The sequence below is a fragment of the Pinus tabuliformis genome, chromosome 2_2, assembly GCF_031772625.1.
Source record: "Pinus tabuliformis cultivar Carrire ecotype Pingquan chromosome 2_2, CPIR1, whole genome shotgun sequence".
NCBI lineage: Eukaryota > Viridiplantae > Streptophyta > Pinopsida > Pinales > Pinaceae > Pinus > Pinus tabuliformis.
This window is the reverse complement of record NC_142300.1, coordinates 701233690-701259446: the sequence shown is the minus strand read 5'-3', so window position 1 is coordinate 701259446 and position 25757 is coordinate 701233690. Positions and strand designations below refer to the sequence as shown.

The 25757-nt window shown below is 35.8% G+C and overlaps 1 protein-coding gene across 1 annotated transcript; it reads left to right on the top strand.

The window, feature by feature from the left end:
- Positions 1-23981: 23981 nt before the first annotated feature.
- LOC149194610 (uncharacterized) lies at positions 23982-24358 on the top strand. Its single transcript, XM_089407756.1, has 2 exons — positions 23982-24095; positions 24206-24358. The coding sequence occupies exons 1-2, from the start codon at positions 23982-23984 to the stop codon at positions 24326-24328; spliced, it is 237 nt and encodes a 78-aa protein (XP_089263882.1). The 3' UTR covers positions 24329-24358.
- The last annotated feature ends 1399 nt before the right edge of the window (positions 24359-25757 follow it).

Here is a 25757-nt window from a genome sequence, read left to right as displayed (position 1 = left end):
GAGAAGAATAGGTTTAAAAATCTGATAGCAGGGAAGAAGCAAAATCCATTGGGAATGGAGTCATATGGAGCTAATGATTTTCAGCGATATCATGGGGAAAATGAGGAATCCTTAGACAGGGGCAAGGTAGGCAATCCTTATGGTGTTTGTTTTTCAAATTTCGTTGTATAGATGGTGAGCAGAGGAGTAGTGGAATTGATAACATATAGAGCATCTTGCTGAGGATGAATTTTAGATGTCACGGAGTGTTACAGGGAAAAGTGTCTACACAGAACTGCTTATCCCACTAAGGTGTGATAGCTACCTTAGAAACAAACAAAGTAAAGCTACTTTCATTTTTCCTTTATGAAATATAGATGAGAGAAGAACAAAGAAGACCAACCTCTGTCTTGCGCTAATCTCCTAGTTCGATTCCTCTCTCTCTTGATAGTCTTTCGCTACTTGCTTCCTTGTATGCCCAGCTTCACAGAGTACCTATAGGATCACAGTAGCATAAAACTATACAAGAAAATGGATCTATAATCATAAACAATCTAGGATCAGATGTAAATTGACCATAAAAATGCATAAAACATAAATGACACAAGAGTATGGAGAAAAACGTGAATAGCTTTTATTGATAAACAAGAAAGAGCCAAGGGAGTTACAACCAGTTGTTCTGACCCAGCATCATCCTCTCAGCAAGTAAGCCCCTCTTCACCTCATACAAAGCTTAGATCACCCAACACTCTAATGTTGTCTCAAGAAACCAACAACAATTCCTTACAATATGCAAAATTCCAGCCTCTGGATCTCTAGGATGAGGGATCCATATATAGATATCTGTAAGGGAGATGAGTCAGCTTGTGATTTGATTAGTGTCTTCCCTCTGATAGTTCTTGCTTCCACTTGGAGATTGATGATCTCTTACTCATCCTTGGTCGAATTCAGAGAGGCAAGTGTCACAGGAGAAGTTTCTGGAAGATTCCATGCCTCTCCACCTCGCGAAATGACACTGCCATTTGTCACTTCTCGCCCATCGCACCCCATAGAAGGGATTTTTGAAATGCAACGCACCCACAGAGTGTACTTAGGTGAGATGCAACGCACTTTGCCTATGGAGCAGCTGAAATGATCTTGTTTTGACCAGTTCTGAGCAGTTTTTCATGGAGAATTTCTGGGAGAAGCTGTAATCAGTTGACCTTGTTCCTTTAGGGGTTAGAACAACACTTTTAGGGACTTAGGAGCCCTTGGTTTATGGACATTTTATGCTTGGGGTTGCAGTGCCCAAAAATGTCTATAACAGTTGCCCCCTAAAGCATGAGGTCGTTAATCTTTTGATGTCGGGTGAAATGCTTTATTATGAGGATCCGAAGTTCTTTCACGCTGGGAGGAGACCTGTAATAAGATACAATACAATACATTATCTTCATAATATTTTCATGATCTAGCTGAGGCGGGCATTCCCATGCTCAGCTTTATAAATTCATTTTCATGTACATAGGACAGACAATCGTCTGAGTGTAGATTGATGATTCTGGTAGAGTCATCATCCCTTTGATTTGATGATTATCTGTGCTGCAATGATGTACATTTGATGTTTTTATTTCCCTGAATATATATCACAACCCAGATGGATGAAACTAGATCCGGGGTCTTCAATCTCGTTCGATCTTCACTCGAAGTACAAGTCTATCCATGTGAGAGATGTTCTGGAGTCGAACATGGAAAGACATCGCCTGATTACCAGTCAATGATGTAAATTGTTAACAGGTGCGAGAGGAATCACCGATAATGATAATGACCCTCAAGGTACTGTAGTACAATTCACGTGGTGTGAATAAAGGACTTGGCGTCGAACACCACGTAAAATCTTTCGGTCGAAGGCCATTGATGTAAACCTGTCGCAGGAAGTGAGAAACTTGCCATTGAGGCACACAAGCTTCAAAGTACTGAACGGGGTGTTCCTAGATCGACTTCTTGGATAATGAGCTGATGTCGACAAGAAGCAATCCATCACAGGAGGGCCTTAATGAATCCCACATCAATGACACGGAACGGAGCAAATGATTTTAATGGAGGTGAAAACGATCTGATGACATAAGGTTCAGGGTGGTGATCATGAAAGAATGGAGTGTAAATATATTGTAGCGGGTGAGACACAGGTGAATTCTCTGAATGACTTCTCTTGAACATATTGGCGACACTGACGTGATGGATTGGTAGCATTAACCCCAAATGTGGATGGTGTGATGGGACCATGGTGATGTGACCGGTGAATGAAACAACCCAACCCGACTTGGATGCGGAGTGAAAGTGTCATGTTCAAGAGTGACTTGCTACCAACAAAGTTTCTTCAAGTTTTCTTCCCAATTTTTCCCCAGTCATTGCTGACCAGTACCTCTTTATTTTTTTCAAGCTTGAGGAGGATAACATATGCTTGTTCTATAATTTTCCCTTCGGGAAAACCCATCGCTATGTTTTAACGAGCCTAGCAATAGTGAAACTCGTTCTTGTCTGCTATGGACAAGTTTGTCGCTATTAGGTTTTAACGAGTTTAACGACAAAGATAACTCGATCCTTTTCAATTTTAGAGAGACTGAAAAGGGACGTAAAGGAAACTCCAAAATTCCTTTTTTCATCATCTAATCCCTTAAGTCCGAAAAAGTATAAAACAATACAAAAGGGATGAATTTTCGATACTTTTAACGAGCCGAACAAAACAAGCGCTCGATCTTTTTGTGTAATAATCCCTCAGGTCCAAAAATATTAAAATCTAAAGGAGGGATAGCACTTCCGGTCCCTTTAACGAGCTAGAGAGGCCAATGGCTCGGCAATCTTTTCATTTTTTACGAGTCAGTTGAAAAGAGCTTAAAGGAGACTCGTCTTTTGAGGAACGAGTGATAAAATTGGGTAGCAGCTGATTCCAGGTAAGGTTTGGAATTTTCCAATCACGACAGTGTTACAAGGATGGCTAGTGGGATCACTCTTCGCAGCTGTTCCTCAAAAGGGGTAAACAATCAAATGGAGGTGAATGATCGGCCAATACAGAGTGGAGGTGATGATGAGAACACGACCAGGGCTTTAAAGGCTGAAGTACTACATTCACGATGGTTATTTACCGGAAATCGGTTCATTTTTTTTATTGAGCTTAAACACTGGGGGAAACATTTGCTCATGACTTATGTTTATTTTTTAACGAGCTTGAACTATGTGCTAAAACTGCTCGATTAACCCAGTCGTATAATAAGAATGTCCCATTTTAAAACGGAAATTTTTAGAGTTTTGCCCCACATCCTTTCTTTATGCAAGTTAGGAAACGACCAATCCTACGAGTTTAAAGGGTTAGAGGACCAACAAATTTAAAAAATAAATAGTCGCTCTTCGCTTGCACGCCAAAAGGTTTGCATGCCCCCAGGTATAAAATAAAGTTTCAAGGTCACATTTTATTCTACCGACAAAACATTTGTTTTATCAGGAAAGGTCTACCTCTTTCAGGTTACCAAAGATTGTTCTATTCACACTGCAAACAAAACACTTCTTCGGCGATGTCTACCGAAATAGACAAAGGTGAGACAATCCACTCACATAACTTTGACGGGGGAATCTTATTCCAGTCTAACCCCCTCTTCCAATCACGGACGGGAGTACAGTCCAGTCATATATCTCTCGCGGAAACCTACCCTATACCCGAAGTTTTCCTGCTGAAGCAGACCAGGGTGCATGCCCCCTGGGTTTCAGTCATGTCCCCCGAATCACTCGCGCTCATCAGGTGGACGGATTGGGAATTGATGAGACATTCCTTGTGTAAAAAGACCATTTAGGGATGGTATATGACTATTTGCTATGCGTGATCCAGGAAATGAAAGCTGGTCTAAGAGCTTGACCACTCTTCCTTCGTGCGGAAAACACATTACTCTAAAGAGTGATGAGACAATTGCTCCCATGCAATAAATATAGTCTCATCCAAGGAGTAGATTATAATCTAGGGGTGCTTGAACTACCATTACGTTCATGTGAACGATTTTCCCTCTCAATGTTATGGGCACATTGGGAAGGATCCCTAACGGTCGACTGGTTCCTTTGTCAAAGCCTGTTAGATTTCTCATCTCAGACAAAAGCGATGGCGAACCAAGCACTTTCCAAGCAGTCGAGGAAAGGATACTCACAGAAGCCCCTTCATCTATGATGGTACCAGCCATAACCATTCTATATATTTGAGCAATAATTCGGAATGGTACACTAGCCGGTAAACGGGGTCTGCCTAATTGATTCCAGTCGAAGGAGACAACTAGGTTGCGTGGAGGTGGGACCGAATAGACGGCCGGGTACGACTCTGACGAACTTCCTTCCTGCGGTAAAGGAATGGGTAAAATGCCCCCATGTTCATCGGAGTCTGTGCTTACGAAAAGAATTTGGACGGTGTCATCCTTATTCTCTTCTGTGACTGTATCATCTGAAGATGGAACCTCTGAAGGCAAGACCGGGTCAACTGCCACCTCAACCTTTTGACTTTCGTCTGGTATGGGTTCAGATGGTTTGTCTTCAATGATAGATGCTTCGGCTGACCACCTGGGTGGGTCAGCCAGATTTTCAACTAATGAAGGACTCGGCAAGAGTTTTTTATATTCAGGAGGAAGTCGTAACGGTGAAACCAGACGATCGTCCAAAACTCTTTTAGCCTCATCTAAGAAGGGACAACGGTGGACGGCATGATCGCCTTCACACAGTTTACAAGGAAATCTATATTTTCCTTTTTGTCCTGGGGCTTAACTTTCACTAGTCGACGGTGTGTTTTCAACATGATCATCAGAGGTTGACAACACCGGGTTGTGCAAACGAGGAGACTAGTCCCTTAAGATCCGAGGGATGCAAGGACAATCTCTATGATAGTGGTCTCCTTTGCAAATGACACATGGCGATTTAGGCCTGGTCGGTGCAGTGTGTGGATTTTCGCTAGACGATGCTTGGTTGCCCCCTTTCGCTTTTGGCTCCTTCTTCTTCTTCTCTCTCTTCTTCTTTTCCTTCTTCTTCTCAGGTACTTGATTTTTGGCTTTACCAACCCCATCAAGCGAAGAGGAAGGAGGAGAGGAAGAATTGGAGGAAGTAGAAGGTTGGTGGGTAACTCTGGATTCGTCTAGTTGCTGACTCGATTGTTCAGGAATTGCGGTGTTCTAAACGACAGAGGTTGAGAAGAGCCATACGAGCAAGCCGATTGTCCATCCTGGAAGTGACAATGTGGCCATATGGGATGCACCAACATCTCCCCAAGAGGAGAAGGGACTAGGATTTCCTCCAAGGGGAATTCCTTGGTTGATGGGTTCCATTTTCTCAACCTAAGATCAACGTAGGAGAGGGTGATGATTATTCCATTTAAAATAAATTTTAGACGCTTTGACACAACTTGTTTTTTCAATTTTTAAGAGTCAAGAAAAAACAAAATATGACTCTAGTCGCCTTCGATTTTTAACGAGCCTGAAGTGACAAGTGCTCAGATGGACCTTTTCTGTTAAGGAGTCTGAAAAGGAATGAAAGGGACTGCTCTGGAAATCTAGGTAGAGGGATTACCAAACCAATCGCAAAACTGCAGAATACTTTTTACGATACGGCAGTCAATCTTCCCGAATGCTGTGTTTAGTGCATTGCGATCGATAGAGCGGCAGACACGGCTTCCTATGGATAAAGGATTAAGCCTATTGTGGTCTCCCAAAATATACTTGACGGTATGTGGGAGCACAAGTCCGTACTGGCACTTATCGTCTCAAAGTGGAGGAATCACCCAACCATCAGTGAGAACAACAGTTACCAGGCTTTACGACGCCAGAATACGTCTCTAGCCTAGACTTCTAGATGTTGTGCGTTAGGTTCCAAAGCGTTGTTAGATTCATTGAATTTATTTTATAGTTGATCTTGCTTAAGAAATTTTCCTTTCAGGTTCACCGCGAGATGTAGATGTACAATTCCTAAAATGCAATCTAAGATGATAAACAGTCTTTTATCTTCTTTGTGCAATGAAAATCCTAGCTACTAAGGAAAGAGAGACAATATTCTTTCACAAATAGCAAAGAGCACACACTAAATGCACTGTACTAAATCAAGCCAATCAAACGGTCTAAATGCAAATGCACATGCATGTATTTGTTTTCGGCTTTCTTAGTATGTGAATGGTAAAAAGAAAGCTAATGCACAAATCTAAATTACTTTTCAAGCGACAATTACTAACAAGTTTCTTTTCGAAATAAAAAATGGAGACAATCACAACACTTTACGATTCGGAAATGAATACTTGCTTTTGACACTAGAAAGACTACAAATTCAGACCAAATACAATAGCAACAGGGTAATTGACTATCAATAGCAACCAAACTCTTTTCTATGACTGAAAATGACACTTGCAACACTTTCAAATCAAAGGACGATGGTACAATTACGTTACTTTTTGCAAAGGAGAACTAAAAAATGACTCAACAAATACACAAAAACATTTACAGTTCTTTGCACATTGGAGGCGGAATAACAGCAAGGAAAAGGGGTTTCAAACATAGATATACTAATTACAGGCAGCAAAATTCATGAATAGAACTAAAAAGAATGAATCACAGAAACCAAAACTGAACAATGCCTAGTCTGATCAGCGCACCTGTAACACAGGGAATTTGAAATGCAGCGCACCTACTACACTCGGGAAGTGCGCTGAATTTCAGATTCACAGAATAGTACCTGCGCTGGGCCAGAGACGAGACTTTGCTTGGGTTCCGGGTCACAGTTTGCAGTTCAGTTCATGGGTTTTGGCCGAGCAAATGGTAATCAGTAATGCAACAATCAGGGGTAGATCTAAGGAGGTTCTAAGAGCTACCACGAGGGCAATCAGAGAGTTTGTGAATCAGTTGTTTAAGTCATAAACAAATCCCAGAGATTGACTGAAGCGGCATTTATCTACTTTGCATTTGCATAGCAAATGCAGTTCGAAAGCTACCTGGCTCGACTTCAGGCTCTGTCTGTAAGTTTATAAAATAAACAACAAGGAAGATAAACAAACAAACTAATCCATCCCCAGCAGAGTCGCCATTTTGTTACAGGGAAAAGTGTCTACACAGAACTGCTTATCCCACTAAGGTGTGGTAGCTACCTTAGAAACAAACAAAGTAAAGCTACTTTCGTTTTTCCTTTATGAAATATAGATGAGAGAAGAACAAAGAAGACCAACCTCTGTCTTGCGCTAATCTCCTAGTTCAATTCCTCTCTCTCTTGATAGTCTTTCGCTACTTGCTTCCTTGTACGCCCAGCTTCACAGAGTACCTGTAGGATCACAGTAGCATAAAACTATACAAGAACATGGATCTATAATCATAAACAATCTAGGATCAGATGTAAATTGACCATACAAATGTATAAAACATAAATGACACAAGAGTATGGAGAAAAACTTGAATAGCTTTTATTAATAAACAAGAAAGAGCCAAGGGAGTTACAACCAGTTGTTCTGACCCAGCATCATCCTCTCAGCAAGTAAGCCCCTCTTCACCTCATACAAAGCTTAGATCACCCAACACTCTAATGTTGTCTCAAGAAACCAACAGCAATTCCTTACAATATGCAAAATTCCAGCCTCTGGATCTCTAGGATGAGGGATCCATATATAGATATCTGTAAGGGAGATGAGTTAGCTTGTGATTTGATTAGTGTCTTCCCTCTGATAGTTCTTGCTTCCACTTGGAGATTGATGATCTCTTACTCATCCTTGGTCGAATTCAGAGAGGCAAGTGTCACAGAGAAGTTTCTGGAAGATTCCATGCCTCTCCACCTCGCGAAATGACACTGCCATTTGTCACTTCTCGCCCATCTCACCCCATAGAAGGGCTTTTTGAAATGCAACGCACCCACAGAGTGTACTTAGGTGAGATGCAACGCACTTTGCCTATGGAGCAGCTGAAATGATCCTGTTTTGACCAGTTCTGAGCAGTTTTTCATGGAGAATTTCTGGGAGAAGCTGTAATCAGTTGACCTTGTTCCTTTAGGGGTTAGAAAAACACTTTTAGGGACTTAGGAGCCCTTGGTTTATGGACATTTTATGCTTGGGGTTGCAGTGCCCAAAAATGTCTATAACATGAAGGAATAAAAACATTAAATGTTCAGTAAGTTATAACATAGCACTTAACAGTGAACTCTGAAATAAATTCTTACTTAACTAAACATGAAGACATAACAAATTAGTCATGATTATAACAAGAGAGAAATTAACATACACGGGAGAAAACATCACCACAAGAAATTGACACATGAATCCCTGTAAAATTTGACTTCATCCTTCATCATTCACTGAAACTTTAATTAAGATATACAATGCATAATGTCTTCTCTATCAAACCCTGACCAACCAACCTTTTTCACACTAAAATTCATGAAATATATACAATTATCTCATCCTTGGACTTAGGGGGTCAAGCTCAACCATTTCCCCAAAGACAGAGTTAGGTACATTAGATTTAGAAATTGCCTGTTAGGAAATAGGGACCGTATTTCTGGAAAATAGGTCAAATATTAGATCATATCTCCCAAATCGTGATAGTTGTTACAAAATGGAAGGATTTTTTGTATATGAGCTTGTGCTTGAGAGAAACCTCTATCAGTTTTTGAAAATTCTTCTCTAGATCAACGGAATCCACACCCAAATATCATGGCTAAAATAGGAAATAATGAAATATGAAAAATAGGTTGTAAAGATTCATTCGAATCTTCCAATATATGACACATGTGAAGAAACTAAATGATATTTTTGTTATTTATATTTTTTTTTACAAAAAAATTATTTACCTTTTCAAAATTCATCTCCATTTGGTTAGAAATTAATCTTGAAGTTAACTACTAAAACAATGAAAAATGCAGCAAATCCCCTGCAACCAAAATGCAGCGAGCTTCCTTTTCATACTATATAATCAATGCTTGAATGTTGAATCTGCAAGAAACTTAAGGACACTTTTCATAACCATGAGAATCAATTTCATGAGGTTTGGATTCAAATTTCAAGGTCAAACTGTTGACTATGTGGAAGCACAACGCATTCGCTGTGCTACTTCAAAAGCACAGCAAATTCATGATTTTCATGCTTTTGATCACCTCCTAGGCTTATGAATGTATCACACATGTGAAAAAAAACTTGAAAATCATCAGATACCTATTGGATAACATATTTTCATAATGTAAACTCCCATCCTTGAAAAACATCACCAACAGCAGAAGCGCAACACCTGAGCGCAACAATTTTTTACTTACATAGGTTTGACTAAGTGTTGGGGTCTCTGGCTGAGGAAAATAGTTTTTTGATGATGCTGACAGTGTTAAAAACCTCCTTGAGCCTCCATACATAAGAAATAGCACCAAAACCCTGATCATCTATCAAATTTTAATGCTCTGATAGTAACGCGGCAAGAAAACGCAACGACTTAGAGGTTACGACGGTTGCAAGCTCTTTTGGAAATTCTCCTTAGTTGTTAAAGATGAAACTAATAACACACAACATAAATTATGTTGGAAAAGAGAATTTTGGAACTTGGTGATGGTCATGGTAGCAAGAAAACCTCTAGCTTGAAGAAGCGTAGCAGGCCCCTGCAAACAAAGCGCATCAACTTTGCTTTGGCTATTGAGAACATCTAAGGAGGAGGAGAAACGGGTTCGATGGCTTTTTGAGAGCCAAATGCATTTATTTGTCACCTTCCACGCATTCCAAGCCTCCTTTGTTTACAATGATTAGTTGAAAATTCAAATATGAAAGTGAAACATAAATGATGAGCACAACACCAACTTGTAATGATGATGATATGATGACTCAACCTTGTAACCAACTTGACAAGACACCATTGAATTCGACTCAATGATGAAAACTAAAATATGTTATGATTTTCACTCATGACTTGATTGAAGCATTCCCCTAAACTTACTAAACTTATACCTTAGGAAATAAATTACTATCTCCATCCTCACTTGAAACATTTTTGACATAACCCTTACTTAGACTCAAAGTAATCACATGATCTCACACTTCTTTCAAAAGACTAATAACTTTATCTCTAAGAGATCATAGCAAAACGTTACAAATTGACAACAATAATGAAAAGACTAAGCTTGAATTTGATTACTATAATATAGGACACTAACATACCCAACTCACATATGTGTGATCCTAGCACATGATTTAAGTTGCAGCAAAAATAGGTAACAATTTTGAAACAGCCAAGTTACACCTCTATTTTCGTGCATTTGGTGGTGAATCTCAAAAATTAGACACATTGGTTTTTTTCCCAGCATAGAAAATTGGTTAAATGTCCGACCGTTTCTTGAGATTCATCATGGTTTGGAAGATATGTGAGGTTCTTTAAGACTAATTTCTAAAAAATGCATAGTTTTATGAGATTTCCAAATAATCCCTAGATTTGGGGAAAATCAGTGATCTTAACTATAATAAGAATGAATATCACTTATTCTAAGAGTCTAAAAATCATCATGTAACATCTCATATGTATTTTGTGGATCAAAATGACCCAACCTTATGTTGTAAAATCTCCATTTACTATTTTAAATGTAACTTCTAGCCAAGTAGATTAGATATTGGGGGATTGGTTTTGATCAACCCAAACCTCTTTTTATATAAATATTCAAGCTCAGAACAAAGGTAGAGGTTGGACATTCATTCTTGTAAAAGGGCTTGGCATAAATAATTGGTTAAGAGCTTCGTCGTGGAAGAAAACTTGAGTGTTGCCTCTATGAAACAATGTTGATTTTTCCTTAATAAAATGTTGTTGGTTCTCTAACTTTCATGCCTCTTCGTAGTATTTTGACACTTAGGTTTCGGTTAAATTGTAGATGTGGTAATTTATGGAGCTCAATATTCTATTTCCATATTGCTTCATAAGTTTTACATTCCTTTGAAATGTTTTACGTCTTTGCTTTTATTATGCTTTGTTTCTTTATTACATAACGCTAGTCTAGTTTAGATCTAATTGGTATACATTATTTTGATTTGTTTTCTTGCAGCATATCCGTGGCTCCACTACAGGGAAGATCATTGAAGGTTAAAGACACTAATGAGCTACTCTCGTAAAGTTGCATCAACACCCTTGTGCGTGAAAGATTGCAACTTAGAGCCTTTATGGCATTAGTCATTCCACACCCAATGTTGATTCCCTTAGTGTTAATTTTTAGTCATTTGATTATATTGTCACTACAAAAATTCATTGAAAAACACTGAAACTTTAGCAAGCTCTTCGTGATAGATCACATGAATATCCAAATATGAGAGATTGTGATCCAAAACCCTTATAACACTAAATTATTTTAACTCGTATAATAAACCTTATAGTGATTTACCATTTATTTTTATTTATCTGAAAATGTACTTCACCAAAATTAATTGTTAACATAAATGGGAATAAACTCAATTCTACATCTCTAAATCTTACAATCCTAAATTCGATAACTAAATGATGAAGTTAGATATAATTTTACCAACTCATAGCCCCCATATAATTCCAATCAGTCTCATCTAACTTCAATGATTCAATGTTTCAACGCACATAATTCCAATCACTATCATCTGAGTCCAACTTTTTAAGGGTTTTAGGTGCCTCCTTTTGTTGGACAAGGACAGCGTGGATGGAAAGGATCTGCCATATATGTGAGAATAGGAACATCGAGGATGAAAACCACTTCCTCTTAGAGTGCCCTGCGTACAACCACATTAGATCTCAGTTTCACAATCTTTGTTACAATACTGACCTTCCTAGCCTTTTACAATGTCAAAATTATAGTGAGCTCGGGAGGCTTCTCTCCAAGCTTTTTGAGCATAGGAATAAAATCTTAAATCAAAATAAATAATTTATTTCTTTAGGTCCGATAGACCATTGTTTGGTCTCAGCAGACGTTAACCACCATCATCATCATATATTTGTCATATTGCAATTTTTCAATTTCACCAAAAAATCATTTAAGCTTTTATATTTTAAAATATATATTTTATTTTAAATATTAATTATATTTTATTTAAAAATATATTTTTTTAAATTAAACCTATTTTTAATTTATTTTTTATATCACAACGGAATAACATAATTAGCCGATTAAAATCGACTTCCCTCGTAATTTGTGTTTGTGCAGAAAGTTTCAACCTCACGCATGTTTTGTTGTCGTGTACGATGAGATATATTAACTACTTTACATTAGATGGAAAATAAAATGCGTTAATTTAAGAATTTATTTTATATTCATTAACAACACCCCCTTTAAAACTTTAAAGTTGAAATCGTTTATCATGTGTACATCTAAAGTTTGAAGGTCTTTTGGTAATGAGAGAGGCTTCTCACATTCATTATAACAGCATTGTATATCCTAGAAGCGTGACTATCTAAGTTAATGGGGTTGCCTATCATAGAAATGTTTTTTAATAAATAATTTATGAACTAATAATTAGTTAAATAAAATATGAAAGTAAAAATTATTATTATAATTTGTGAAAATATTATTTATGATTAGTTTAATTGGTGATTGCTTTATTATGAAGTATTGTGTAAATTATAAGATTCAAAGTTCACATTCATTTAGGTCAGGCCAACAATTTTTTTTTGTAAAAATATCATTAAAAATTAAAAACATTATCATAATGTAAAGGAAATATGATACAGATTCAGACTTAGATGTTATAAATCTAAATATTAAAATTAAAAATTTCAAACATTAAAAATTATAAAAAAAAAATTAAAAAGGAATTTCCAAGAATGGGCAAACTGAATTTTAAGAGATTCTATAATAATTACTTTGCAAAATGAAAATTGAACATAAAAACCATTAAAATAAAGGAAAAAATAAATTAGATTATAACATTGAGTTAATGTTGTAATGGTTTAATTTCAATATATTTCACCAACTCTATCTGCATAAACATGTTCAATATATTTAGTTAATCCATCCTCTATTTCACCCGATGGGGATGAACATGTGGGAGAGGCGTTGTCAAGATCTGTGTGACTGTACCACCTAGTTAATGGATCTCATGCGGTGGTTGTGGGTAGATAATGTCGTTGTGTTTGGGGTGTGTGTCATCTCAGGTATAATAGCTTGGTTCAACTAGAGGAATGTTGGAGGGTCCAACTCCTATTTTGGTCTCCTTATGGCAGTGTTGGTTTCACTGTATGTGTTGTCAATCTCAAAGGGTATGTAATTGGAGTCGTTGTTCTCAATTGCATTGGGTGTTAGTGTGTTTAGTGGTCTCGCTCTATTCCCTTTCTATAGTTCGCCGGTGGTTTGGGTCCTCATTCTGTATGTGTTTATAATTTCTTAGTCACTTCGACCTGGGTCTTGTTGAGTGGGTTTTCGGCGACGATATTGTAGTTTTTGGATCTGGGTTCTAGTGTCTCCCTCCCTATCATTTTGTTTCATTTCTTGGCCGTTTCTCTTCCTTTGGTTGCTCATGTTGTTTGGCCTCTCAATTCTTCATGGCACCTCTCCAATATATGCCTAGTCGACGTGGTGGTGGTTCTTTTGATGCGTCGCATAGGTATCACCCTGCTAAACCCTTCTCTTATCACTTTGTGGCTTCGACTTTTGATGTCGTTCCATTGGAGGTTCGTTGTGAAATTCTCTTCCTGGAAGACCTGGAAAGCGGTGATAATCTGTATGCCTTAGATTCTAAACTTGCATGTGTTCGGGTTAAATGGTTTCCTAATTTGGGTCACTTTTGTAGGAAAAAGTTCCATTTTCTTAGTCATCTTACTCTTAATCAACAAAATTCAACCTTCATGTGACTTTTGTTAAAGGAAAAGCAAATTGAGATTTATAATGTCTTATCCTCTCTAGAGGATATTAAACATATGGTTTATAACATTTGCTTATGTCTCAACAATGTTGACTCTCGCTTGGCAAAGGTGGAATCAATTCTGATTTTGGACTATGGCTCAGGAGACCTCATGGATCCTCCTGCTCATATTGGGCATACTCTTGTTTTGTTCTCTTCTGACCATGGATCTTCAGATGCAAATACTTGAGGCTCCATAGCTTTTCACTCTATTTCCACACACATATGATCTAGGTTAGACACACATCATGGCTACCATCATTTTTTGGTCATGGTTATGTGCGTGTTTGTTTGGTGATGGTGTTTTGGTATTTTGGCAATGGTTATGCACATGTCTATTTGGCGTTGACGTTTTGGTCTGGTTTATTGGGCGTTGAAGTGATAGGCCTTGGACCTTATGCTCCAATGTATATTTCAGTTCCTATATATTATCATGTTTGTTCCTTTCTGGTGTTTCTATGCTTATGAAAGTTTTGAGGTTGATGGAAGTTCTATGGTGAGCTCTCGTCTCTTTATTTGAGAATGTAATTTCTCTAGTTTGTCTCTTTGTGCATGCCTCTAATTTTCATAATGAAACTAGTTTTCTTCCTATATATTATCATGTTTGTTCCTTTCTGGTGTTTCTATGCTTATGAAAGTTTTGAGGTTGATGGAAGTTCTATGGTGAGCTCTCGTCTCTTTATTTGAGAATGTAATTTCTCTAGTTTGTCTCTTTGTGCATGCCTCTAATTTTCATAATGAAACTAGTTTTCTGTTGTTGTGCTTCAATGTTAGTATGACCTTCTTTTGGTCTATATCTCTATTATACTCCTTAATATAAATTTTATTTTGATAATAAAAAAATTTATGTGTTTACTTAAAAAACAAATATATCCTTTATTTCTTATCGAAAAAAATCACACTACAATCTAATATTTAATATTTAATCGTTTTCCTTTCGTGTTTGTGCTATATTTATATTTCATTTTCCATGTATTTTAATATAAAGCTAACATAAATTCTTACATTATTAAAGTAAATAATTTAATAACAATCCAACATGTTTTGTAAATTACATTTAACATGTTAATGGTAATAAGACTAATGATAAAATAAATTTTGATGCATAATCTATTTACTAGCGATCATGTGATTGACCTCCGTAATGGTGGACAACATGTAATGGTGGACAAATAAACATGTTAATACTACTCAGGCTAATGATAAATCATATGATTGACCTCCGTAATGGTGGACAAATAAACATTCCACTTCTTAACTATGGTCATTCCACTTCATGCCATCAGACTTCTTATTTTCTTCGCACCTCTTCTTCTCAATACAAAGTCAACAACTATCTTGGCCTTCCCTTTTCTAAGTTATTAGTCCCTGCCATCTGGCAACTAATCGCAAGGCGCTGCTATAGCATTAGTTTAAGGTGCTATGTTATTAATTTTTAGTCTCTTATTGCGGGGTGACCAAACTTTTTAAATGCGACGGTGTTTGCCATTGTCGGGTAACCAAAGTCTTTAAGTTTGCCATTGTCGGGTAACCAAAGTCTTTAAGTTTGCCATCTTATTTGGCCTCTTCCCGAGGCGGAAGAGGCTGAACCATAGGTTTATTCTGCTTTACCCGGTTTATTATTAGTGGCGATCAAACAGTTTCATATTAATGTTAACATTAGTTTGAGCGTTTGTTTAACATTAGTTTGAGCGTTTGTTCTCAGGTTATTTGAGTGTTCATTTGCAGGTTGGCATTTTAGTTTGAGCATATTAGCAGGTTGGCAAGTGTTGTGCATGCCGGTGGTGTAGGTGTCCATGCATGCAGGTGGTGTAGGTGTCCATGCATGGTGGAGGTAGGGGTTCTTGTTCTTTTGCTGGCCTCCCTTCCTGGTTTCCTCTTTCTGCTGCCCTCCCTTGATTAGGCTCAGTTCCGATTCAGGTCAAGTCCAGGTTATTAACCAGCGAGCAGGTCCAGCACAGTTCCAGCTTTCTTGCCATACTTCGACCAGCATTTCCGCTCTCAGCATATCCTGTTCCAGATTTGTCAGTTGTGGATTCTGCGCTTTCTTGCCATACTTCGACCAGTGTTTCCGCTCTCAGCATATCCTGTTCCAGATTTGTCAGTTGTGGATTCATAGCGAGTAGATTCACCAGCATCTAAGGCGTATAAGGCAGCAGGAGGAAAGGCATAGGCCGTTAGAAAAGGCAACAAACAGGGGCAGGCACTAAGGAACTGCTTAACCATTTCAAGGGGCTTCAATGGTGGGATCTTTTTCCTGCATAGGCATAGCCCTACGCTTCCAGGACACTTCTATTTCGGGTAAAGCCTAGAATGGTCACATAAGAAACTACTGTTCTGGGTATGTACTCAACATGAGTTTGCACCTATAGCCTTGAATACCTATAGCCTATTCAAGTTGATATAATAGCATTTTTATATTCTAATCTTTCCTTAGTTATATTCAAGTAGCAGCTTCTGTTTGTGTTTGTGTGGATTGACTGGAAGTATCCTACCGAGACTGACCAAGCCTGTTCTGGTGAAACAGCGAGTCGCTGCATCTCCCATTCACATGGTAAGCATTTCAGTGGGAAGTCTCTCAGCCATTTTATTGCTTGAGGCATTTGTGCAAAGTCTCCCTCAATGAGAGTTCCATCCCTTTTCTGTTCCCTGCATAGAGAAAAATTCATACAATTTCATTAGCATGAATGAGCAAGTACAACTTTTCCATTATCTTCATTGTTCTGTAAATTGATATATTAAAAAATACAGTCCCAAGACCTACATAAAGCAGAAAATGTTGTCAGGATGCCAATTTTAAGATTTCACAATTATGTTTTCAAAGTAATCTTATACTAGAGTCTAGACAATAGTATAACATATTCACAGAACTGAATGTGAGAATTAATAAAATATAACCTAGCTATGGGGAGGGAGTTCATTCGCTGGAATGCTAGATAACATAACCGAGGAATTCTGTGTTAATCCAGCTACAGAGGGTGGGGTCCCCAAAGGGGGGTAAGTGCATTAAACCAAAATACTTTAACATTTGAAGTCAATATATCCAGCATTAGAAACATCAATCGAAAGAAAAAAAACTCAACCGTCAGAAGTGCCTAATATTCATTCACAGTAATCACAAGAGGGTTCAGATTCACGAAACCATCAAAAAGATTCAAAATTCCTTGGCTGGGAGAGAGTGGCAATCTCATACCAAATAATCAAAGCTTAACAGAAATCCAGGCAGGCATTCTATTAACAAATTCAATTAAACTTTAACAGCTCACAAGCGTAAACATTAAACTGCATTCGCTGCTACATTACACGTAAAACTTATATTTATAGTTTCCAGTCACTGGACCTACCCTCTTCAATTCTACGCAAAAGACTAAAACGTTTTAACTGGACATAGAAAGGCCATCAAGATCACCTGCCTCACTTTTATGATCCGGAGCAGCATCCAATGCATGCAAGGAGAAAAGCAACAGAGAGTGCAAGCAACAGTCAGACCTCATGGCTACATAACTGCAACTACGCTCTAGCCTATAGAAAAAACGTTTTCCCAATCTCATGGCTACATAACTGCAACTACGCTCTAGCCTATAGAAAAAACGTTTTCCCAATCTCAGAAGGTATAACTCCAGTTAACTTGTTACCTCTAACATCAATTTTTATCAACTGCGAAGCTTGCCCAATTTCTGCTGGCAAGTTTCCAGAGAACCCATTTCTCTACAGATATAGCTCAGACAAATTCTTCGCATTCCCAATTGCTGGAACGATCTCCCCTTCAAAAGAGTTGAAGCTTCTTTGCATTCCCAATTGCTGGAACGATCTCCCCTTCAAAAGAGTTGAAGCTGAGATCTAGGATCGAAACATGTGGGAACTCTGAAATTCCCCTGGGAATTCTCCCTTTCAGTTTATTATTATTCACATGAAAATGCAACATACTCTTACAGTTCCCATACGATTTAGGGATTTTGCCTGTAAATTCGTTATCAAGAACAATAATATACTGAAGCTTGCCTCCACTGCACAAATTTGAGGGAAGCGGGCCGCTGAGCATGGTCCAATATTATATGCAAGAAATTGGTAAAGAACTTCACTACAATCTGTTCAATCGAACCTGGCAGATAAGGCTCCCAGATCTGGACATTTGGTATACATGCACCCCAGATCCACAATAATATGCATGCAGGTTCGCGTTCATGGCATGAGAGATACGTGGCTGTGTGGATGTTTGCTTATAAAACAGGTGTATCCAGAATGTATGAAAGCAATTAAATCTAGCCATACACAACTTTAACAGAGCGTATCAATGTGCACAGAAATGGCTTATTCATGGTGGCTCCGTTGTTCGACAAATCCATGGTGCCTTGTTGTTCTGTCCCACAAGCGTAATGATTGGAATGCCCGCCCATTCCTCAACTTGCCCGGCTTCCTGATTGTTACATCAACGCGTGTAATACATGCAGGTGGGTCCATAGTAGCTGGGTGCACGTGGGTCCTCCGAATGATCGCCAAGGGTGCCAAGTGATATTTATTTCTCCTTGCGCATGGTTTAGGCAAGTGCTATTTCATGGACTATAGCATTATAAATGCACTCTTAATGCACTCTTAAGAGACCTTAAGTACAGTGTTGGGAAGCGGGTTCTGACATCGGCTTTGGCAGTCAGCGGTGTGCATCATTTCTCCGGCGAACGAATTCCGATTCCGTATGTATTCGCATTCGCCATCCCATGTCATAGCACTTGCCTCTGCGGGATGACCATCACATAGCCATCCATGGAATGCACTCCAGCAAATTTGAAATTTGAAATCTATTTGGCGCTCTCCGTAAATAATCTGCTATGATATTCAGGATGCGCTCAGCCATGTCAGTACAGAACTCATCCCCGCCTTTCACATCACAACGCAGGCAGCACCAAAGCGGTCGCTCTTATTTGGGGCATCTCTATTTCCTTCTGTCAGTGGCGAATGCTTCATTCCGTGCTCTCTGGGACAGACATGGCCTCTGCATTCAAAGCCAATTCCGCCATGAAACCTCCGGCGCCAAAATACTCTCCATATTTGGAGATCTCATTCTTCCCCTGCCGCCAGAAATGAAAACGGAAGACCATCTGGAAGATGTTTCGGCTCTGGTGGAATGTGTCTTGCCGAAGCTAAATTTGAAGGACTGCACAGTTGAGATTGAGCGCATGCAGACAATGGAAGCTAAAGTTAGAGACCATTATCAAGTGCAGGCGGAAGCTTAGAGACCTGATGCAGTCAAATATTGAACAATTTCGCTAGCATCAATATTCAAGTACAGACCAGCTGGAACTATTCAATATTCGATGCAGGGGTTACCTACACTATATTAAATCCGGTTAATTTTCTGTCTCCAATTTGCATAGGTGTGTTGCGCATCTGGTAAAGAATGATCTCCTTTTTTAATTCAATCAATTACTTTTGTTTTTTAATACATAATATAGCTCTGATACGCCACACATGCTCTCGAACAATCTAAATGCATATCGAAATGAATTAATTTTGTATGAACGGATTTGATTTGTCACAGTTTTTTTCTTGCATATCTAACGAATCCTTGTCTAATAATTATGTGCTTGGCAAGAAACAATGTCATAGTTTGAAGTATTGGTTTAATACTTCATGTTATTGTATATTTAGGGAATTCTTTTGTAATAATAAAGCCAGAAACAATGTAGAGTTTGAAGTATTGGTTTAATACTTCCTGTTATTGTATATTTAGGGAATTCTTTTGTAATAATAAAGCCAGAAACAATGTATAGTTTGAAGTATTGGTTTAATACTCCGTTTTATTGTATATTTAGTGAATTATTTTCTAACAATAACGTGTCCAGCAAGAAATAATAATACTTCTCTCGTTTGTTAGTATATTTAGCAAATTCTTTAACAGCACAGAGTTTGTTGCAAACTCCGTTTTATTGTATATTTAGTGAATTATTTTCTAACAATAACGTGTCCAGCAAGAAATAATAATACTTCTCTCGTTTGTTAGTATATTTAGCAAATTCTTTAACAGCACAGAGTTTGTTGCAGAACTACTTTCTCAAAAGTCAAATATTTAACCTATTTTTTTTTTCGTTTAAATATGTATAAAGCATCAGAGGATTCTAATTTTATTTTTCCCTTTGGGGTTGTTTCGAAAAAATTCTAGTAATACATATTAACTTTATTTCAACATTTCACTCCAAATAATTATATTCATATTTTATTTAATAAATGACATGATTTTAGCACTCTCTTCTCAGGTTAAGAAAAAATGATGTAAATTTATTAATTTGTTTAAAATTTAGTTTATAGAAATACATTTGCATATGTTACTATAAATATATTGATTTTAAATTTAAATATTATATTTATTAATTAAAGTTTTTTTAAATATATAAAATTGACAAAATATGAAAAATGATGTAAGTTTATTAATTTGTTTAAAATTTAGTTTATAGAGACACATTTATATATGTTGCCATAAATATATTGATTTTTAAATTTAAATATTAAATTTATTAATTAAAGTCTTTTTAAATATGTGAAATTGACAAAATATAGAAAAAAAATACAATCACATATCATTATCGTTATTATGAGTATAATACATTTCAAAAAAACACAATTAAAAAGCGAAAATGTTGTGCTCTTTTTCCTTTAAAATGGAAATAACGCAAATACAAGGGATAGACACTTCATGTGGAGTGAGAGATTAAATTTGACCCGTCCCCTTCCCATCAAAAAAAAAAAACTATGACGTTTTTATTTTTAAACTGTCCTTCATATGACTTTTAATATTAATTTTTACTGGGTTTATCTAACTTCTACAAATTATATTCATAATTACTCTCATGAAAATAGTAAATGGAGATATTGTTGCAACTAAATTAAACAATAAAATTTAACAAAATAGAAATTGAAATACACATATCATGTTTTTCATTTAAGTCACTTTAATGTCAATCTCATTAAAAGAACACTATTTGTGAAATGAGTTTCAAACAAAAAAACATAATGTGCGTGAACTATGTAAATGTTCAAATAGTACATTCATTATCATCATGTAAATGGACTAAATTTTGGATAATTTGTGTAGGCCACGGAACTTGAGATGTAGTAGACCATCCAAAAATCCTTTCAATAGAAAGTTGATTCCTTTTTTTTAAGATATTTTTGATATATAATACCTATATAATAAAAACAAATTAATTAGATATACATGAATTTCAATTCATCAATTAAAAACATATTTAAACATTAATCTGGCACGAACTTAATAAATTACCAAAAAAAATCATCTTTAAACAAAGGTATCAATCTCATGTTTTTTAAAATCTCATGGTTAAAATATAAGTTTCATTTAAAAAATAAATAAAAATAAAAAATAAGTTAAACAAAATGAAAAGATCGTATAAAAATCAAGGCTTTTAATAATCCAAGCTTTAACCCGGATTGTAACAATTTGGTAATACCATCCATGTCAAAGACCAAATTCACACTATTAAATTATAAATTATAAGAGACTTCAAAATATGGAAATTTAAAGGTGTCCTTTAGAACTCATTATAGTGACTATTAAGTTTTACAACTCATTAAGGTGAATATTGAGCTTTATATATAAAATATAGAGAAATGTATAGTAATTACAATATTATAGGATCAAATAATTGAAATTAAAATAAAAAATCAAATAAAATTTTAAATAAATCATATAAGAGGTTAATAATACCTGGATGAAGAAAATCGGGAAACCGACCTACTCATCATCTTATGAAAACATTATTTTCTTATCATTATTTCACCGGTATAGAATCAATACATTTAAATGATAATGACTAAATAATAAACAAATTTGTTAGTAGTAAAATCCAAACTATATTTATTAGCCAAAACAATATTAAGTTGAATAGTTATTTATGAAATTTTTAATTTAACAAAAACATTAACAACATAAACTATATATTTAACATATAGGTAAATAATTTTAAATAAATATTAATATTTAATATATTATTTATAAATATATATTATTATTTTAAAATTGGAATCTCCAAAATTGAAAAGTGCAGGCTTCAAAATTAGCTTTCCTAGTTGAGGAATTAAATAATGCAGCACAAACGCTCCATGTGTCAACATGATTAAACCTCTTACTTTGATTATATTATTTGTGATTATTCACCCAAAGTCCACAAATTAAATTAAATACAACTCAATTAAGTTAACTTAAGAGTGATACATAAATTCACTGTGGCCCAATAAAGAAATCCATATAATATCATTCGAAATCACCATAATAGAATACATAAAACTTCGATTCTAAAAAAAACAATGTATTTCGGTAAAATTCAGAAGACCCAAAATGCATAATTTTGGGAATGTGGCATAACTAATATGCACTTTTAATGTAATAAATGAAATTGCAAATTTTGCAAACCTAGAATCTTCCTATACCTCTATAACTACCAAACATAAAACTAAATTCCAAAATCCAATGCAAAAGTATGCTATTCAAGCACAACTATAGGTGCAAGCATGTAAAGTCAATACAATGAAAAAGGTGAAAATTTGCAAATAGGCAAAATCCAACTTTTGAAATCCACCATAAACCAATTCTCTTGTGAATAAAAATTATAAATTTATATACCCTGGTAAAGAAATCAATTGCTAATATAAGTTTATAGAACCCAATAAAGAAAACATCAAATTTAGAAAAACAAGCAAGTAAATTTGTGTTTCACCACAACTTATTTCAAGTTTTTGTAAATTTGGTACAACTAAATAAGGAAAGATGTGTACGCCTCCTAAAACTAAATAGTCTAATAGCTCTAGAGAAGGCTCTCATGTCTCACACATAAAGAGGTCTTACACATAAATCCATCTCAATGAGTCTAGTAGATCAAACATCAATTTGAGGTTGGCCTAGCTAGGCTGTGACATTAAATTAGATTATACCCATTATCATATTCTCTTCAAGTCTATTTGAGTATATGTTTACCCAATACAACACACGGTCAATGCTTCCCTATCCTACACTCTTCAAATGTAGAACAACTCGAGGAAGGCTAATAGAGATTTTTGTCAATGAGATAATGTAGTCACTAGATTACATACATTATTTTACAAACATAGTATTAACTAGATTATCACTCGAGTTTGGTTTTGAGGACGAATCCTTGGAAGTTCTCATGGAGCTTACAAAAGTACAAAATGCAAAAAACCAAGATTTTGAAGAAATCAGGTTGTGTTCAATAATAGGTGCAGTTAGGTATTCAGGTGTCACGACTCACTGTCAGTTACGAATTAGGATTTAACGATTACAACTGTGCTTTAATGAAAAAAGGGTTCCGAGCAAGGCTTAATCTGTTATGCGACATGCCACAAAAGCATTCAATTTATTTAGCAAATAGAGCATTGAGTAGTTGTCCTCTACAGGCAGCCTTCATTGCAAATTACATAATGCAGCCAATTAGCAAGTTTCCAATATAGGTGAATCTTGATACTAATTGATTTATTGAGTCTGCTACATTAAATAATTTAGTGAACAATAAAGGACACTGAAGTTTTCCCACGTAAGGTGGCAAATCAGTTATTATATATATATATATATATATATATATATATATATATATATATATATATATATATGTGAAACTTGTCATAATTCGGCAAGTGCTATTTCATGGACTATAGCATTATAAATGCACTCTTAAGAGACCTTAAGTACAGTGTTGGGAAGCGGGTTCTGACATCGGCTTTGGCGGTCAGCGGTGTGCATCATTTCTCCGGCGAACGAATTCCGATTCCGTATGTATTCGCATTCGCATTCATCCACCCGCATACCATCCATACATCACTCATTTTGAATTTGGAAACCCGCCGTCCCATGTCATACCATCGCCCGCATACCATCCATACATCACTCATTTTGAATTTGGAAACCCGCCTAAATACTGACTCGCGCCTTTCTCTCCTATTTACTGCCCTCCACTTCCTCCCTGCTTTATCAGTCAATATCGTCTGAATGCTTTTGAAATTGGGAATTTTTGTCCGAATCTCTGCAATTTTCACACTGTACTCAGAATTCGGTGTCAACTGAAGGGAGTATCAATCTTTGTTTCGGCGATTCATACAAATTTGTGGCAAATCAGCAGATAAAGAAGTCAAAAAAATGGCAGTGAATACGCCTGTGTTCACAATAGCAGCTGCGGTTTCCGCAATTGGGGCTTTCTGCAGGTTCGAATCTCATCGCCTTCCATCAACATCAGATACGGATGGCCATCATGTAAGTATATGAAAAATTGCTTCTTCATCATTTTGGGTTCTGCAAAGAGGGGAGGGGTTACTGTTTCTTGGGGTTAGGGTTTCTAATTATGGTGGTTTTTGGGTTCACAGGATCAGAGTTACAGTCGGCAGGGCGGTGAATTAAATAGAAAAGCAAAGGAGGAACGGACGACAGTAAAGTTTGCCCCTGAATTTGACGGTCTCCACTGCTATGAGACGTTGGTTAGGTTCTGATTGCTGTGAGGATGAACTTAACCAGCTAGCAAATTGAATTTCACTGATGTGATAAATTATGTAAAATATATTCATTTAAATTATATTTTTGGACAACTTTCCCTTCTTTGTATTTCCTGAACAATTTCTTTAATTTAATTCTTCCGATTATTTTTTAATGATTATCCCACAGTTTTAGCTCGCCAAAATTTGGGCATTCGAATTCTGCTAAAATCGCCCAAAATCGTGGATTCTAATGACACAAATTCAGAGGGCCATTAAAAACCTTTACAACACAGAATCTGTATCATGGAGTCGCAATGCTGGCAGTTTGTATTTTAAAATGCTTTTTATTTTTTGTGCATTTTTTTCACAATTTTTCCCCAGCGGTATAGTATGCAGAATTCGGTATATAATTTGCAGAATTGAAATGTTCAATGTTTTTGGTTTTTTTATCATTTTTTTTTCTCAATTGTGTCCCACATTTGATGGGATGATATTTTCCCAGCGGTATAATATGTAGAATTCTGTATATAATTTGGATAATTGAAGTGTTTTGATAGGATATTTTCCCAACTTTATAATATCTAGAATAATTTGGAGTTGGAGAATGGAAGTGTTTTAAGGAGTTATTGAAATTTTTAAAAAAATTGAATTCATTTATACATTTTAATAATTATAATTTTTAATAAAAATTTACAATTAACTGTTCCATAATTAAATTTTTAATAAAAATTATACCACCAAACAAATCCTCTACCAATTAACTACATTCTACAATTTACTCTAAACAAATCCTCTACCAATTAACTACATTCTACAATTTACTCTAAATTCTTATAGCTAAACCAAATTAACAATAAAATTAAAATTAAAATCTCATTCTCAACACCTCCATGATTCTATTTTTCTATAACCAGAAAAACCGTAACAATAAAATTAAACTAAAAATAAAAAATATGATTCTGTTTTTTTGTATGACTAGAAAAACAGTAACAATAAAGTTAAAATAAAAATTAAAAAATTCTCGATTCCTTCTCATGGACAATTCCTTCATGAATCTTTTTTAATAACTATGAAAAAATAATATAATTATTTAAATGAATTCATTAAATTTGTTTTCATAATTTATTAAATTATATTTGTCTTCCAGCTACCAATGTAAATTAAATTTTTAAATCATCTATATTAAACAATAATCTATATTAAATAATCTAAATTTATTGTGATTTTCCAACTTATTTATAATGGAAAAAACTTGTTTGGTCTTATCATTCCTTATCAAATTACATAAATAAAAGAAAAAAGAAAAAAGAAAAAAAAGTTATTAATAATTAAAATACAATTGAGGTGAGGTCTTGTAATGTCTTGGTATGTAGATATTATGACTTTAAATTATTAAAAGAATATTCCTAGAAGGTCATACTTAGTGAACACCCAGGTGGGTATG

Bases quoted from the DNA above. Each gene is read 5' to 3' on its own strand.
- LOC149194610 (XM_089407756.1), top strand. From the start codon at position 23,982: ATGGCAGTGAATACGCCTGTGTTCACAATAGCAGCTGCGGTTTCCGCA. The intron at 24,096-24,205 runs GTAAGTATATGA...TTGGGTTCACAG, and splicing joins CAGATACGGATGGCCATCAT to GATCAGAGTTACAGTCGGCA.